The sequence below is a fragment of the Lissotriton vulgaris genome, chromosome 2_1 (genome assembly GCF_964263255.1).
Source record: "Lissotriton vulgaris chromosome 2_1, aLisVul1.2, whole genome shotgun sequence".
In the NCBI taxonomy this organism is placed as follows: domain Eukaryota; kingdom Metazoa; phylum Chordata; class Amphibia; order Caudata; family Salamandridae; genus Lissotriton; species Lissotriton vulgaris.
Window position 1 is genome coordinate 750,491,332 of NC_141687.1, and position 15,422 is coordinate 750,506,753.

Consider the following 15,422-nt stretch of genomic DNA (forward strand, 5'->3'; position numbering starts at 1 on the left):
GGCCCAGATCTTTTGACTGGGGGAGTGTGTGACATTGATACACATTCAGTCCATCACTTGTTGTTTTTGCAATTGCCGCCCTAAGTGCGCTGGGGATGCCCAGACGTGGGTCCCAGGCACTCCACACCACTTGGAGTCAAGCTAGCCGGGCTGATGAGAGGTGTTACCTCGAAACCGGTCCGGTCCTCGGATGCTTGATTCCGTTCTGGGAAGGACATGGCTTTTGTAGTTCGGACTGGACTGTTCCCATGGGGCAACAGGGTCAGAGCTGATTTGCATATCGCCATTGTCTAACCCAGGGTGGTGTGGAGTGCAAAAAAACGATGGATTTGGGCCCAGATCTTTTGACTGGGGGAGTGTGTGACATTGATCCACATTCAGTCCATCACTTGTTTTTGCAATTGCCGCCCTAAGTGCGCTGGGGATGCCCAGACGTGGGTCCCAGGCACTCCACACCACTTGGAGTCAAGCTAGCCGGGCTGATGAGAGGTGTTACCTCGAAACCGGTCCGGTCCTCGGATGCTTGATTCCGTTCTGGGAAAGACATGGCTTTTGTAGTTCGGACTGGACTGTTCCCATGGGGCAACAGGGTCAGAGCTGATTTGCATATCGCCATTGTCTAACCCAGGGTGGTGTGGAGTGCAAAAAAACGATGGATTTGGGCCCAGATCTTTTGACTGGGGGAGTGTGTGACATTGATCCACATTCAGTCCATCACTTGTTGTTTTTGCAAATAGGTGCAGCAGCAGCATGCAAAACAATTGAGGACATGAATAGGGGAATATCCCAATCGCTGGGCAATCTTTTACGAGTTGTAGTTGGCTTAGGGTGCTTTACATGTAATTTGTCTCATGATTTACAGGAACTTTTGTTCGCTCATTTTGTAATCTCACAGCGGTGAACGCATATACGCTGGACAGTGTGTCAAAACAGGGACATACTCCCCTGCATGGTTGGACTGTTATCCCAATATGGGAAAGTGTGTGTCAGTGTGAATTTGAGGTGCGGTCAGTTGTTATCTGCTGTCTCCACATAATACATGTTTTGCTTTCAAGGCATGTTGACCATAGGATCAAACAAGACATGAGTGTGATTTATATGCTAAGGATACGCAACCCAGGATGTTTACCTGGCATTGTCTGTATGTCGGGTGGATCAAATGGGCTTGACATGTTTTGTCCACTGAAATGCATACAGCGCACCAAACGAGACAATGGTCACCAATACCGTTTTAATATGTGCCATGTCGAAGCAGACATTGTTTTCTTTTATTCTTCCCTCTCTGTAGTGTGGTTCCCATACGATATGAATGCTTACATGGACAATGATCCAATTACAAGCATTGATAAATGCATTAGGTTTAACCTCTATGAATAATATTTTTTTTTAAATCTACGTTTTAGCTTGGTGAGCAGTTCTGCAATATAAGTTAAAGAAACTCTTTAAAAGTGTTAACACTTGTTTACTGAGGAAGGAAATATATTTTGCACTGACTGGTGGTAGTATAAAGGTGGTGGGTAAAACAAAGAGCAGGGGGAAGGACGTGGTGGGTTTAATGCACATCTAGGGGTGGTGTGTTAACATGCCGTGGAGGTCATGTGAACAATCACCTGTTTGTTCTGTCACCAAAGTGTAGACACATTTCAAACATTGAAATTAGAGCGACTTGAAGCAGGCCAGAATGCCGGTATTACGTGCTGTATGTTACTAACACAACATTTATTCAACACCCTGTCCAGTCACAGCCTGTGTAACCGAAACCTAGGCAGGCGAAACCTAAAAAGAACTTTGCCAGTGAGACTTCAAATGACATAATGACAGGGCATCCAGAAGTGGCTGCTTCCATTTGTAAAGCAGCTGCAGTTTGGCATTTGCAGCGACCACTGGCCAGCTGTAGCCAGCTGCTACAAAGCCGCTTCACCACAATGTTGCTTCCAGGAATACAAAAATAATATTGTAGAATTAATGATCATGTGACTAGTTGGGAGGCTAAAGCAAAACACAGAGGAAACAAGGCATGATGCTCTTCTGATGGTTTCTACGAGTTAGAGATTCTGGCCAGTGTTGCATCTTTTCTCAGTACACGGTGTTCACCGGAAGCAAAAGTTTAAATACTGATAATGTGCTTTATGTTCTTAAAAAGTGCTTGTTGCCACAGGCGGGAGATTTGCAGAACTCTACCTGATGTGTATTGCAAAGATGTCTGTTTTGGAACCAGAGGATGTGTCCTACTTTAGTCATCTTCACAGTGTGTGATCCTTGTACCTGCTGTGCTCCCTATCTTCTAAAATGTGAGAGCACATGAAAAAGAACAAGCTGTATTAAGAAATGTGCAGAAACTAGACTTGTATATTTAAAAGTACTGAGTTGCACACACTGGTAATCATTTTCACATCACTGGAAAGTTGGCGTTTGAGATACACGCAAAAGTCTGCAACAGTTGCATAAAAAAAGTCTCACTTGTTGCAAAAAGTCGTTTTTTAATGACTTTAACAGGTAGTATAGGAGGTCACTTAATCAACAAGAGAATATGTATGTTGCAACAGATTAGAGAAAGCAACATTATATGCCAATTTATCTCCATGGTGTGCTTTGTTAGCAGTCGAAGGCGGGCGAGCTTCTGAGGTAGGTGCAGGCACTGGTAGCCTGTCAGCGGAGACGTTCACACATGCATGAGACTATATCCGAGCAGCAAGTGTGCTCAGGAAAAGATGCAAACATTCATCCCCACAGCCGGGGTATACACATACAGAACACGCAAGCAAAGCAGTTTAGAGGGATAGAGAAAGAAGTAGATTGGGGGCTAAGACCCGAGAGCAAGACTTAAACATAAGATGATAATTAATTAGAGAATGAAGAGATAATAGCCAGTTACTTTTGATAGTGAGGAAAATATCAGGATTAAAAGGCGAGGCGCTTTCCCTCTTTAAACAATACATCCCTGGTTCCAGGGTTCCAGACTCAGGCTGCTTGGCCATGCCTACGAAGCAAAATGTTTCAGAGAACACAACTTTTAACAACCCAGAATTTCCCCATTCATAGTGAATGGATAAAAAACAGATAACCATGAGAATAAAAGCAGGGCACATGGAAACAACCAAATGATGATGAAATGTGGACCTACCTGCAACCATAGAAGAGCACCCCAGAAATAAGAAGAGGCAGCGCCCTTTGCCAAGGAGCATGAATCAGGGAAGCAGGACAGAAGGTTACATCTGAACATCTAGCAGCAGGAAGACAAACAAGGCCACATCCAGGGATGCGGCCATATTAAAGTCAGGATGTGTGAACACAACGAAGAGCAGGAGGTTACATCTGCACATATAGCGGCAGGAAGGCAAACAAGGCAACGTCCTGAGAGGCAGCCGTATTATAGTCAGGCTGTGTGAGTGCAACAAATCCAATAATAATAATAAGAGATGGGGTGGCACAAAACTGACGTGGCACATGCTCATAGACGCTGTGCAGGCAAAATATATATTTTTTTAAGTTCTGATTCAAAAGCGGATGAAAACAGTACTTGGTCTTCTGGAAAATGATAACAGAAGCACATGAAGAACACAACAGGAAATAGCTATGCTACAGCCAATAGAAACGCAGGAAAAGTAAGTGGCAAGCACAAGAACCAATGGGGGGGAATGTAAGCCCCTTTAAAGATTTATATTTAAGGCAATAGATTTCACAAGTGCACCGCAGGTGCTGTGCAGGCAAAACCTAAAATGGTGAGTGACTTTACTCTCCTTGCATGCAGTGTTAGTATTGCATACCACACATTTGTGTGAGTAGGTGTGAATTTACTTTTACACTGTGGCAACAGATTTAATTACATCCCGAGGAAAGCCCTGGACCTGAGATGCCATAGAATAGGGGCAGAAACATGTTGAAAACATAGCTTAAGTTCATAGGGCCATCATATCCTAACAAAAGAGCTCCTTAGAATATGGTTGAGCCTATCTTGGCTTTTAGGGGCCGGGCCACAATAGACCTGATGATGAAGCATGCCACTACTAAAGTGGGTGAGAGTCACAAAATAAAAAGAAAGAGATTTCTTGTTTTCCATTGATAAGAGACCGGGTATTCATGTGGGATTGAAGTTTCTTTAGACTGGCAAGGGATACTACAAATTGTGTGTGATTTGCATGGCAAGTCATGCCATCCTTGCCTCCTTTAGTACCATCTGTTGAAGGATCTTTTGTGTGTTTGTAGGGATTCTCTAAAAAGAGCTGGTGAGGACGTGAACTCCATCTCCAACCTCACAATGTGAGTTTTGATGTCAGACATTCCAGTTGCTGTAGATTATTTCTACCTGGTGTATAATTGAGAATGTCTCCATCAGAGTGGCTTTCAATGCCTCACACAATGTCACTGGGGAAGTCACAGAACCTCTATTTGCTTCTAAGTACTGAATAGTGGCTTTGGAGATAAACACTCTGGATTCAGCGTCCTGCAACCCCCATGCATTGAGACACCAATTAGCTATCAAACCTCCCGGACCCACCTGTATTCTTAGTTCCAACAGGAACTGGTCTGACACTCCTCTTGCTACAAGTAATCAAAGGAAGAGTGACCATACAGGTAAGATGTGTAGAGAAAGTGAATGTCGCACGTGAAGACTGAGGCCAGTTGGTAGTGATCCGATGGTAGGACCAAATTTCAAGAAAAAATACACTGTTTTTTCAGGAAACCCTCACTCACCCTAGTGGTGACATGCTTCATCATCGGGTCCACCGGGAGAGATCGAATACCTCCCCGGTGTGCTGCGACGCCAGGAGACTGCGGAGCAGGTTTTTTGTGAAGATGAAGTGTGAAAAAATTATAAAGTTTAAAAATGTCAAAGGTTGTACCACAAAAACTTTTATTCACTGGTCAACCAGACATATTAAAAGTAAGATATGTGAGGGAAACTAGCCAAATACGTTATACTGGTGTTTACCCTGTAAAAGAGGTCAACATGTTTCTGCCCGTTTATATGTGTAATTTACTGGGCTTTCATCAGGACCGGTAAGCGAGTGTGCCAATGACAGGAGGGGCACGCTAAGGCCCGCCCTGCCAAAGGTCGTGAAAGTTAAAAATAGCACTATGTGTAAAAATTTGTGCAGAAAAGAAAAGAAAACAAACTCATAAGTAGTGGGGTTTTACCTCTTTTGCGAGGAACCTAAGAGTCTGTGGGAAGAAAATTGACAAACAGACAAATACAAACATAAACACAAGGATATCGAGTCATTGAATTGTGCATATGTACAGTGGCCATAAAGGGTGACTTTGTGGCTTGACACGTGCTAGCATACATATCAAGGGCCGTGGCCGGTATGCCTGAGTTGCGTAGTTGAAATCATGCCAAAATCCGAAGTGGAGGGGCCTCAACTAACGCTGATTAAACATGTTCAGCGCAGACTGTTGCATATGTGTGGTATAGCAGCAGTGGCTGAGTGGACAGATTAAACAAATATAAGTCTGTTCGTGAGGAAGTACAACAATAACTGACTACCTATAGTGGGGTGTCCGGGAGTGAACCCCGAAGGAAAATTGCGTTAAAACAGCGTCCCGGTGCAAAGCGCCGTGACACTGCTGGCCGTGGTATATATATTACACAAGCACACAACATTCATTACTGAGTAAAGGATAAATGTCCTCACTTGTAAAGAAATTGATCCACGCCCCATAGAACTCAGGAGGGGGGTGGGAGCGACAATGGCACACCCTGTAATTAAGGGAGAAAGGGAAACAAATACACACAGAGGAGGATTTTAGAACAGGCAGGGTTCCATTCATACAACTTATCTGGTTTACAAGGTGTCCTCAAAGTAAGGTCTCTTACGCCCGCAACGCTCAGCACCCGCTCGGCACCTAGCTTCACCCTCGCTGGATCTCGTGGATCCATTGCGAGGGGCAAGCGCGGCGTATGAAGGGCGTTGGCCGCGAACGGACCAATCAGGAGCCTGTGATGGAAGGGAGGCTTGGAGCTCAAAGGCGTTGAGCCAATGTGAGAGAAGGTAGGTGCTCGCGTGGTCTCGCGAGAGCAAACGAAAGCGAGGCTTGCATTGGAACGCAAGCCTCGCGTCAGGGGAGGGCGGAGTCCGCCTTGTTTACACCGGGGTGTTGCTAACGCGATTGGTGGGTCGCGTCTGGGATAACTAGGGCCGCAAAGAGGCTTGAAACTCAAGCTTTTGAAGAAACATAAATATAAGTTTCTGCATGACAAGGAAAAAAGAAATGAAATGATAATGCGACAAATGCCCAGCAGAAGGTCCCACGTATGTGATGAAGGTTGAATTGGACTGGAATAGTCAAATAGGTTAAGCTGCATGTTATAGGTAACATGGGTATTAACAGGGAGATGGGTTCAAAGACGAACTGAACAGCGCTGATGTACATGAACCACAGGACATGCGTGGTCTAGGTATCCGCATACATGGAGAGAATAGTTTAGGTTTAATGCTTGAGGACACTGGTCCACGGAATTTGGTCATTAAGCCCATTTATATGGGTGCTGAGTCGATAGACCCAGCGCTGTTCTTTCTCGAATAGTATATTTTCTCTGTTTTTTGCACAGTTGACCTGTTCGATCACTGTCCAGGTCATGTCATTTGGAGTGTGGTTGGTTAGCAGGAAGTGCTCACTGAGTTTAGTGGTGACTTTTTTGCACCTGATGTTGCTGCGGTGTTCCCCGATGCGTGTCTTGACTTTCCTGGTGGTCATCCCTACGTAACGTTTCGCGCAGGGACACGTGATCAAATAAATTACGTTTGTCGAATTACAGTTTGTGTGGGATTTTTGTGTCCACACTTTTCCTGGTTCCAAGTTGAGTTGTTTGGAATGACTGGTCAGATGACAGACACTGCAGTCTGTACATGGAAAATGGCCTGTAATTGGGGGAAGGTGCCAAGCATCAGTGACCGACCTGGTTGTCGTGTTTGTACTGGGGGCTGCTAACGGTCTTGTATGCACTAAAGCATCTTTAATGCTCCTGCCTTTTTTAAAAGAAAAAAGTGGTTTCTCCCAGTTGCTGAAATTACTGCTGACAGTTCTCCAATTTTTGTTGATTGATTTTTTCACTGAGTCCGAGAGGATGCTGTATGTGGTTACGCACGTAAGTGGCGTTTCCGTGGTTGTCCTTACATTATCCTCTAATAGTACATCACGAGGTCTGACACTGACACTCCTCTTGCTACGGCTACCTTGTAAATAAGGCCCCCTTTCACGCTACACTTAGCCTGAAAGGAGAGGGTAATGGGTGTTGTGGTGGGCGTTCCACCACACACCCATTGATTTGACACTGCCCCCTATTTACAAGAGCCGCTTAAATAGTAGGCAGCACCAAAATTAAGACCAGAAAAAACCTGGTCTTAAACAGGCGAAATGAGGAGAAATGCTTTATTCTCCTCCTTTTTGCTGTTTCCACGTGTGCTGCATTGTGCAGCACACATAGAAATTGCAAAACGCCATGGTCCCCCTTACAATGGTTTATGTGAAGGAAGGGGCCTCTTCCTTCACAAAAACAATCTTCCCCTCAAAACAGGCGCCCTTGCACTATGTTGCAAGGGTGCCTGTGTTGGCGGTAGGCAGCTAAATGTAGCGCCCGAGCAGGGGAAAACGCAGGGCTGCATCATATTCCAGTAAATATGGTGCATCGCTGCGTTTCTAAACTGACGAGGCGTGTCGTTAGCTTTCTTGACTTAACAACACGCTTTGCCACTTTATTGTAAATATTCCCCTATTTGTCTCAGAGGACAGCATGAGGAAGTAGTCTAGCTGCAAAAACTCCTTGTGCGTATCTGAACTGCTCAAGCAGTGTCTTAGGGGCATGCATTGTACCCCCTCTGAAGATCTATCCAGAATTAGGTTCCCCACAATATTTGGGGCCTGGGGGTGTACACACTGAGGCTTGTTAGTGGTTGCCCATTCAGGAGACCTGTCAATGCCACCTATCGACCCCCCCCCCCACCTGTCCTGCTATAACTTGGTCACTGTCAGTGGTAGACGTTGGCGAATTACCAAATGCCAACCCTGTGACACCCGTATAAAGCCTGCATAAAGCACTTGCTGCCCATTAAATGCTTCTTCTCAGGCCCGGACCGGCAATGCCGGGCACCGGGCAATCCCCTGGTCAGCTGGAGGGGGTGGGGGGCCGGTTTTCAAAAAGGGGGCTGGTTTTGCGGCTGGGGGCCGATTTTCAGTCCGCCCGTCACAGCCTGTGACGGTCGGACTGAAAATCGCCCCCCAGTAGCGTCACGTCACTCAGTTAGATAGAAGAAGCCACAACAAGACTCTCACTCTCTCAGTCGGACTTCCAACTTAAAGTTACAGACAGTTCCGATGCATGCCTGTTTGCCCTGGCCCCCGAATAGTAGCGCCGCCAGCAAGCCTGATTGACCGGTGCGTGTGTGCACTTTACTCAATGTGCAACCTAACCTAACTTAAACAAACGGAGCGAGGAGGAGGAGGTTCCTGTGCGCAGCACGCAGAATATGCCTTGTCTCCTCCTCTGCCGCGTCTGCGCGTGGCGCGCCTCTCTAGGGTGCGGCTGTAATTCCATTGGGAGGGAGGGGTGAGGGGGGGTGAGCAGACACCAGACCAAATTGAAAGTGTGCAAAAGGCCGCTTTTATTGAAACAGGTGCATATTTACAACAATACAAACCTGGCAACCGCCTCACAAAACTAGTCCTCACTAAATAAGATGTTACCTTACAACCCCAAACGTCAGGCCCGCCCCTAACACGTCACAAACCCCGCCCCCACCCAGCACAACATAATTACAATTCAAACAATACCAAAATCTGATAATCATTTAAATATCATCCCAACCCACCGCAAAACATCACATTGCAAAACTTACCCACCAACAACTTACATTACCCAAAACCTTGTAACCACCCCACGAAACAACTATTTAAACTTTTCCAGCCATAGCCCAACTTTAGCAAAAACCCAACAACCTTCATGTCCCAGCTGACCAAGAACGCCCAATTTCCGCACGGCACCTGTTCCAAGCGACAATGAACAACATGTTTTGTTACCCCATATCCACCTGTTCCGACAAAAGACCCTAAAATTATGGAAGATAAAACAAATAAATAATGAAAATAAATAAATAAATAAAAGACCCGGGGAAAATAAGAGAAAGAGCTAACCGAGAAAAGGGGAGGGAGGGAGGGAAAATTTTCAAATTAACTAATGAGCTCCCGGCCACCAGGTCATTCAACCTAAAATGGTGGCCGGGAGGAGGGGCCAGAGGATTATATAGCTGGGCTCCCTCAGTAGGAACCGAGGGAGCCCAAAATCAGCCCAAAACCAGCCCAAGGCTGGCGCTCTGATGCAACCCCCCCCCACTAGCCCCTCCCAATCAGCCCGGGGGTGGGGACCTCCCTGCGGTCGGCTGCCCCCCCCCAAGCCCCCCTTGGGAGGGAGGGGTGAGGGGGGGTGAGCAGACACCAGACCAAATTGAAAGTGTGCAAAAGGCCGCTTTTATTGAAACAGGTGCATATTTACAACAATACAAACCTGGCAACCGCCTCACAAAACTAGTCCTCACTAAATAAGATGTTACCTTACAACCCCAAACGTCAGGACCGCCCCTAACACGTCACAAACCCCGCCCCCACCCAGCACAACATAATTACAATTCAAACAATACCAAAACCTGATAATCATTTAAATATCATCCCAACCCACCGCAAAACATCACATTGCAAAACTTACCCACCAACAACTTACATTACCCAAAACCTTGTAACCACCCCACGAAACAACTATTTAAACTTTTCCAGCCATAGCCCAACTTTAGCAAAAACCCAACAACCTTCATGTCCCAGCTGACCAAGAACGCCCAATTTCCGCCACCCAGAAAAGAGGGGGAAAGGAATTACCCTCCTCTCTTTCTGCCCCCCAAAACCGACCAACCAAGGAACCAGAACCTCAACCCAAGAAATTTTGAATCTTCAAACAACTGGAGAGCACCTCTCGCAATTCCAATAGATATAAATCCATCCCTATACGAGATAAGTGAATACCATCGCCGCGAAAGAATTCCACATTGTCATACCGGATGTCCTTATGGGACACCCGCCCAAAACCCAGATCTCTACAAAAACGGGAAACCTCCAGATTCAACTTCCTTCGCGCCTTATCAACCGCCCTAGGCTTGATCGCACCCCTCCAGGTTCTTCTAGGGACCAATTCTGTCCATAAAACATGGCAACCCGCCCATTGTTGACGAATAAGAGAAAGATCCTTCTTCATTGCTCTCAATAAAACCACTCCTTTCACCCCACAAAGGTCATTCTCCCCAAGGTGCAAGAGCAACACGTCAGGACAAATACCTCCCACCAACCAAGAATTCAAGGCCGGGATAAGCTCCCTCCAGATCATACCTCCCTTCCCCTTCCATACAACATTAAAAAGACGAGAATTAATACCAAGTGTGGAACCAAAATAGCTTCTTATAGCTTGATCTTCCGCGCGCCTAATGAAGGAATGTCCCACTATCCAGATCGTCATGACAGTAGAACGGGGGCCGGCCACTGAACCTGAAAAAGAAAAGCAGCATCAAACTCAAGAAAAATTATCATCCGCAGGCGCCATAACAGGATCAGTACGCACATAGCGCCTAAAACAGTTGGAGGACCAACGCCCTAAAGACATAATGTCTTGCTGCGACCAACCCCTGTTATGAGCTTCTGTTGCTGCCCCAATCCTGAAAGAATGCGTACCATACTGTGTCTCATCCAAGCCCATGAAGCGCAGCGCTTTACGCAAAACCATGCGCAGTTGGTACTCAGTCACCCTGGAACCATCCACATGTCAAAAAACAGGACCTTCAAAGGCGGCCCCCGAACAGTCCCGCAAACGCCTGGCCCACCTCAAAGGACACGTCTCAGAAGGGGAAGAAGCTTCCAGCCAAATGCCCCTCCCTTTGCTGTGTTGATCAGTTTTTGCCCGAGCCAACCAGACGTGCAACCCCGTTTCCAAAAATCGAACATTCTCCCACCCCACCCCAAAAGTAACTTTCGACCCCAGTAACTCAGAAACTCTGAAAGCACCAAAAAACATCCAAACCATAAGAGTAGAAAACAGCCAAACCTCAAACTCATTCAAACAAACTGAGGGCAAAACCTGCAAAACTCGGGCTAACGTCTGCCAAGACAAAGGTCGGCGAACCATATGTTCCCTACCCCTCTCCCTAGACCAACCTTCCAGCATGCGCTTACCCACCTCCCCTGCCGAAGGAGAATAGCCCCACAGTAATTTGCCCATGAACGCAATACCAGCCAATTTACCAGCAATCGTCACACGTGTCAGACCCCTGTCTATCAAGTGAAGAATGAACTGTACCACATCTTCAGATCGTCTCCAGCCCGGAGCGCGCCAGCCGGCCCCAGATTCTAAAAACTCTTTCCAGGCCAATTCATACGCTGTCCTAGTGGAAACTGCGAGCGAACCTACCACCAGCTGCAAAACGCTGTCTCGCCTACAGTCCACAGATGTTCTGGCATGCGGGTCGGCGTCCTGTCCGCCTCCGAGGCTAGCCCATGGAATCTCTCCCACTGTGAACGAGACAAAGCATCCGCAATGTCATTGTCCACCCCAGGAATGTGTACGGCCTTAAAACTGATGTCATACGTCAAGCACCCCAACACAAAGACTCGCAAGAGCTTCAAGATGTGAGCATCCCTGGCCGACTGCCGATTGATAATGTCCACTACAGCCTTATTATCAATTCGAAACAGCACTTTTTTGCGAGCAAGCTCCTGACCCCACAAAGTCAACGCCACCACCACAGGGAAAAGCTCAAGGAAGGCAATACTCCTGCCTCCGTTCTTCCACGCAGCAGGCCACTGTTCAGCACACCATCTGCCCTGCCAGTAAAGACCGAAACCATCACTGCCTGCAGCATCCGAAAAAATTTAGACGTCCCAAATCCAATTCTCTTCTCTGTACAGAGGAATGCCATTGAAAGAGTGTAAAAAGGCTACCCACATCCGCAGATCCTCCTTAACACCTGCTGACAAGCGGACGTGATGGTGAGGTAAAAACTGACCAGACAGAGCTCTACCCAAACGCCTGCAAAAAGTTCTACCTGCCCTGACCACCCTACAAGCAAAATTAAGATGGCCCAGCAGCACCTGAACTTCCTTCACTGTCACCTTTGCCTTGTTCAACATCACATGTAAGAGGTCCAACATTTTTGCTTTTTTATCCACTGGTAAGCATGCCTCCATAACAGTAGAATCAATTTCGATCCCCAAAAAAGACACGGTCGCGCAGGGGCCCATTGTCTTTTCGGGTGCCAAGGGTACACCTAAAAATTCCATCAGAGTTTGAAATGTTCGCAAAGCATTCTGGCATGCTGAGGAATTGGGAGCACCCACAAAAAAGAAATCATCCAGGTAGTGAGTCACAAGCTGGTGTCCTGACGTGTCGGTGAAAAACCATTGGAAAAATGTGCTAAAGGTCTCAAATAGCGCACAGGATATGGAACAACCCATTGGAAGAGCCTTATCAACATACCACTTTCCGTGAAATTGAATCCCCAAAAGATCCCAATCCCCAGGATGTACCGGCAATAAACGAAATGCAGATTTGATGTCACACTTTGCCATTGCCGCACCAGTGCCGGCAGATACAACCAGGGCCATGGCCACATCCACTGAAGAATAAGACACGGAAGCGGCCTCACCATCAATGAAATCGTTAACTGATGAGCCCTCCGGCCATGACAAATGTTGAATCAAACGAAATTGCCCAGGCTCTTTTTTAGGTACCACACCAATTGGGGAGACAATAAGATTTTCCAAGGGCCAATCATCAAAAGGACCCGCCATCCTTCCCTCACGCACTTCCTTATCCAATTTGTCTTGTACCACCTCTGGATGTTCATTGGCTGACAAAAGATTCTTTGACCACCGCCGCAACCGCGGCCCTGTGTAACCAAGACGAAAACCTTCCTGAAAACCATCCAACAATAACTTAGCAGCTTCGACATTCCCATAACCCTTCAGAGCCACAGCCAAGTGAAAAGGATTAACTGGCGTATGAGCCTTTGGGCCCAGTTCCAGAAGTGTTTTTCCCCCCCCTGTTAGGTTGAGGCTGCTGTGCAGGAGCAGGGGCATTGGCTGACTGCTGTGACCACTGCCTGCCCCTTGTAACCCGAGGCCCCCAACACCTGGACAGTGGGTGCGTTCTACCACATTGGGAGCATTCGTGTCTAAATTTGCAATACTCTCTCGGGCAGTATCCTCTGTTAAAATCCCAACAGGTCCCATCGGCAGGTTGAACTGACGCAGCTGCACCCACCCCACCCCGGGTGGGCTTACCCTGAAAGGGCCGTGAAGGTAATGGATACCCACTAGCTGTGAAAATCGTCTTACCACCCGCTGATGCCCCCATAGTGTGTTGCCACAGGTCATTATCTAACTCCCCCATTTCGCTTCAGGATCCCAAGCCATCCGAGCCCGGAATTCCTCATCGTACTGTGACCAGGCATAACCACTGCCAGTAATCTGTGCCTTTCTGATCACATCCATATACTTAAACAGGGCCACACAGCGCTCCGGGAATTTCTCACAGTACACGCTAGCATATATAAGAAATGCCGCAGTCCAATTTTCGATGGTCAAAGGAACCTTAGGGCGCTTGGCCAACTCGTACTCTTCCTCCTTAGACCCCTCCTTAGACCTAACTTCCCTATGTAAGAGCTTCAATAATTCCACGTACTCCCCTTTCCAAATCCTTTCCTTAGTGGACAGCATTAAATGAGCGCCCAACGGTTTTGTGACGCCCATGTAAGGCAATTTCTTTATTTTAAGCTCCTTGCTGTGTGGGGGATCCTTACCTACCTCCATGAGCTCTGTAACAGTCCCAGAATCCACCTTAGAACCCACACCCCCGTCACCCGTGCCCACTCCCTGATCCTTAACATAACGACCTTTATGGAGCTTAAGATCCACACCCTCTGCAGGAGGATCCCCCCCCCGTTCCAACAGAAACCATCAACGGCTTGTCCCGTGGACCAGCAAGCTCACCTGGATTCAATAAAGGCAGCTGGGCCGGCCTCGCTCTCCATGCCATCTGTTCAACATCGTCGCCTGACCGAGGAACCCTCACCGCGGGGCCGCTCTCCCGGGTTGGTCTGGAGACTGTATTTCTCGGACGCACCACCACCGGTGCCTGTAAAACATCATCAGAAGCGTGAAAAAGCCCCCCCCTTGCACCCTCAGCACGTATCTCGCCCTCCTCAGGGCTCTCCTCATCGTAATCTAAAACCAACGATTCCTCCAACCTAGGAGGGGCCAACACCTGTGGCGGACTTTTGAAACCAACCTGGGCCTTACCAGCCCGTACAGACACCTGAGGCGGGGGAGCCGACTGGACCCGTCTGTACTCCCCCGAACGTTGACCAGTTTTGTACACTTTAACCAACGATGAATCCCTTTGTTGATGAGAAGAAGCATGTGGGGCCAGCGAGGACGCGCCGGTCCTGCTTCTGCCAACCCCGCCGATATCCAAAGAACCCGACAATGGGGCCAGCGAGGACGCGCCTGGTCCGCTTCTGCCAACCCCGCTGATACCTGTAGCAAGAGAAGTTGGGGCCAGCGAGGACGCGCCCGACCTGCTTCTGCTGACCGCGCCGAGATCCTGAAAGGAAGACGTTGGGGCCAACGAGGTCGCGCCTGACCTGCTTACGTTGACCGCGCCGGGGTCCCTCGCCGGTACGGGGTATGCCGCGCCAGGCTCCACCCTCCCTTCTCCTCGGTGCAACTGGGCCGCACTCCACCCTACCAAGTCTGCCTCTCCACAACGCTCTCTGACCTGCAAAGAAAAAGGCTGAACTGATGTGCCGGGACCCTTACTACTAGAACGACCAAAACTATCAATACCACTAGCCATACAAAAACTAGAATCCTTAAACTGCACGTGACCAACTTCCTGAGAAACAGACCCCTTAGATCGAACCGACAACACCCGCCGAGGAGGGGAAGGCTCCACGTCCTCACCACCACTACTCCAGTTCAACAGCTCCTGAACAATCTTAGACGCAGGTCCCGAAGCCAGCCCCCCCTGCCCTTTCTGCTGCATATCCGAGTGGGGCTGCCCCATCCTCCCAAGTGATCTCCCCCCAACAGGCAAACCCGGAAAACTCAAAGTGCCCCCAAAACCACTCAGCATATCAGTGCCCTGGATGGGTGTAGCCCTGCCCGCATCACGAACCCCTTCTGCCCAGGAAGGAAAAACATCCAAACCCTCCCAAGATCTCGCACCCACCTACCTATCACCACTCTCCTGCAAAGAAAAATTGACAGCACCGCCCACAGAAGGCTCAACGAACCCCTTGCCAGCCCCAGAAACATCCTGTGGATCACCCAACAAAACACGACCAGACTGCTGACCCAGCAAACCTGCCCCTGCCCTCCTTTCCACCTGC

At 48.2% G+C, this 15,422-nt stretch overlaps 2 protein-coding genes across 3 annotated transcripts in view; one reads left to right on the plus strand and one right to left on the minus strand.

Annotated features, from left to right (window-relative positions):
- Positions 1–15,422, plus strand: part of LOC147731087 (uncharacterized) — a 654,619-nt gene that overhangs the window by 622,006 nt on the left and 17,191 nt on the right. The window lies entirely within an intron of this gene.
- LOC147731088 (uncharacterized) lies at positions 9,917–15,166 on the minus strand. Its single transcript, XM_086956054.1, has 2 exons — positions 14,023–15,166; positions 9,917–10,527 (listed from the first exon to the last, which is right to left on the minus strand). Exons 1-2 carry the CDS (start codon positions 15,164–15,166, stop codon positions 9,917–9,919), a joined length of 1,755 nt encoding a protein of 584 aa, XP_086812180.1.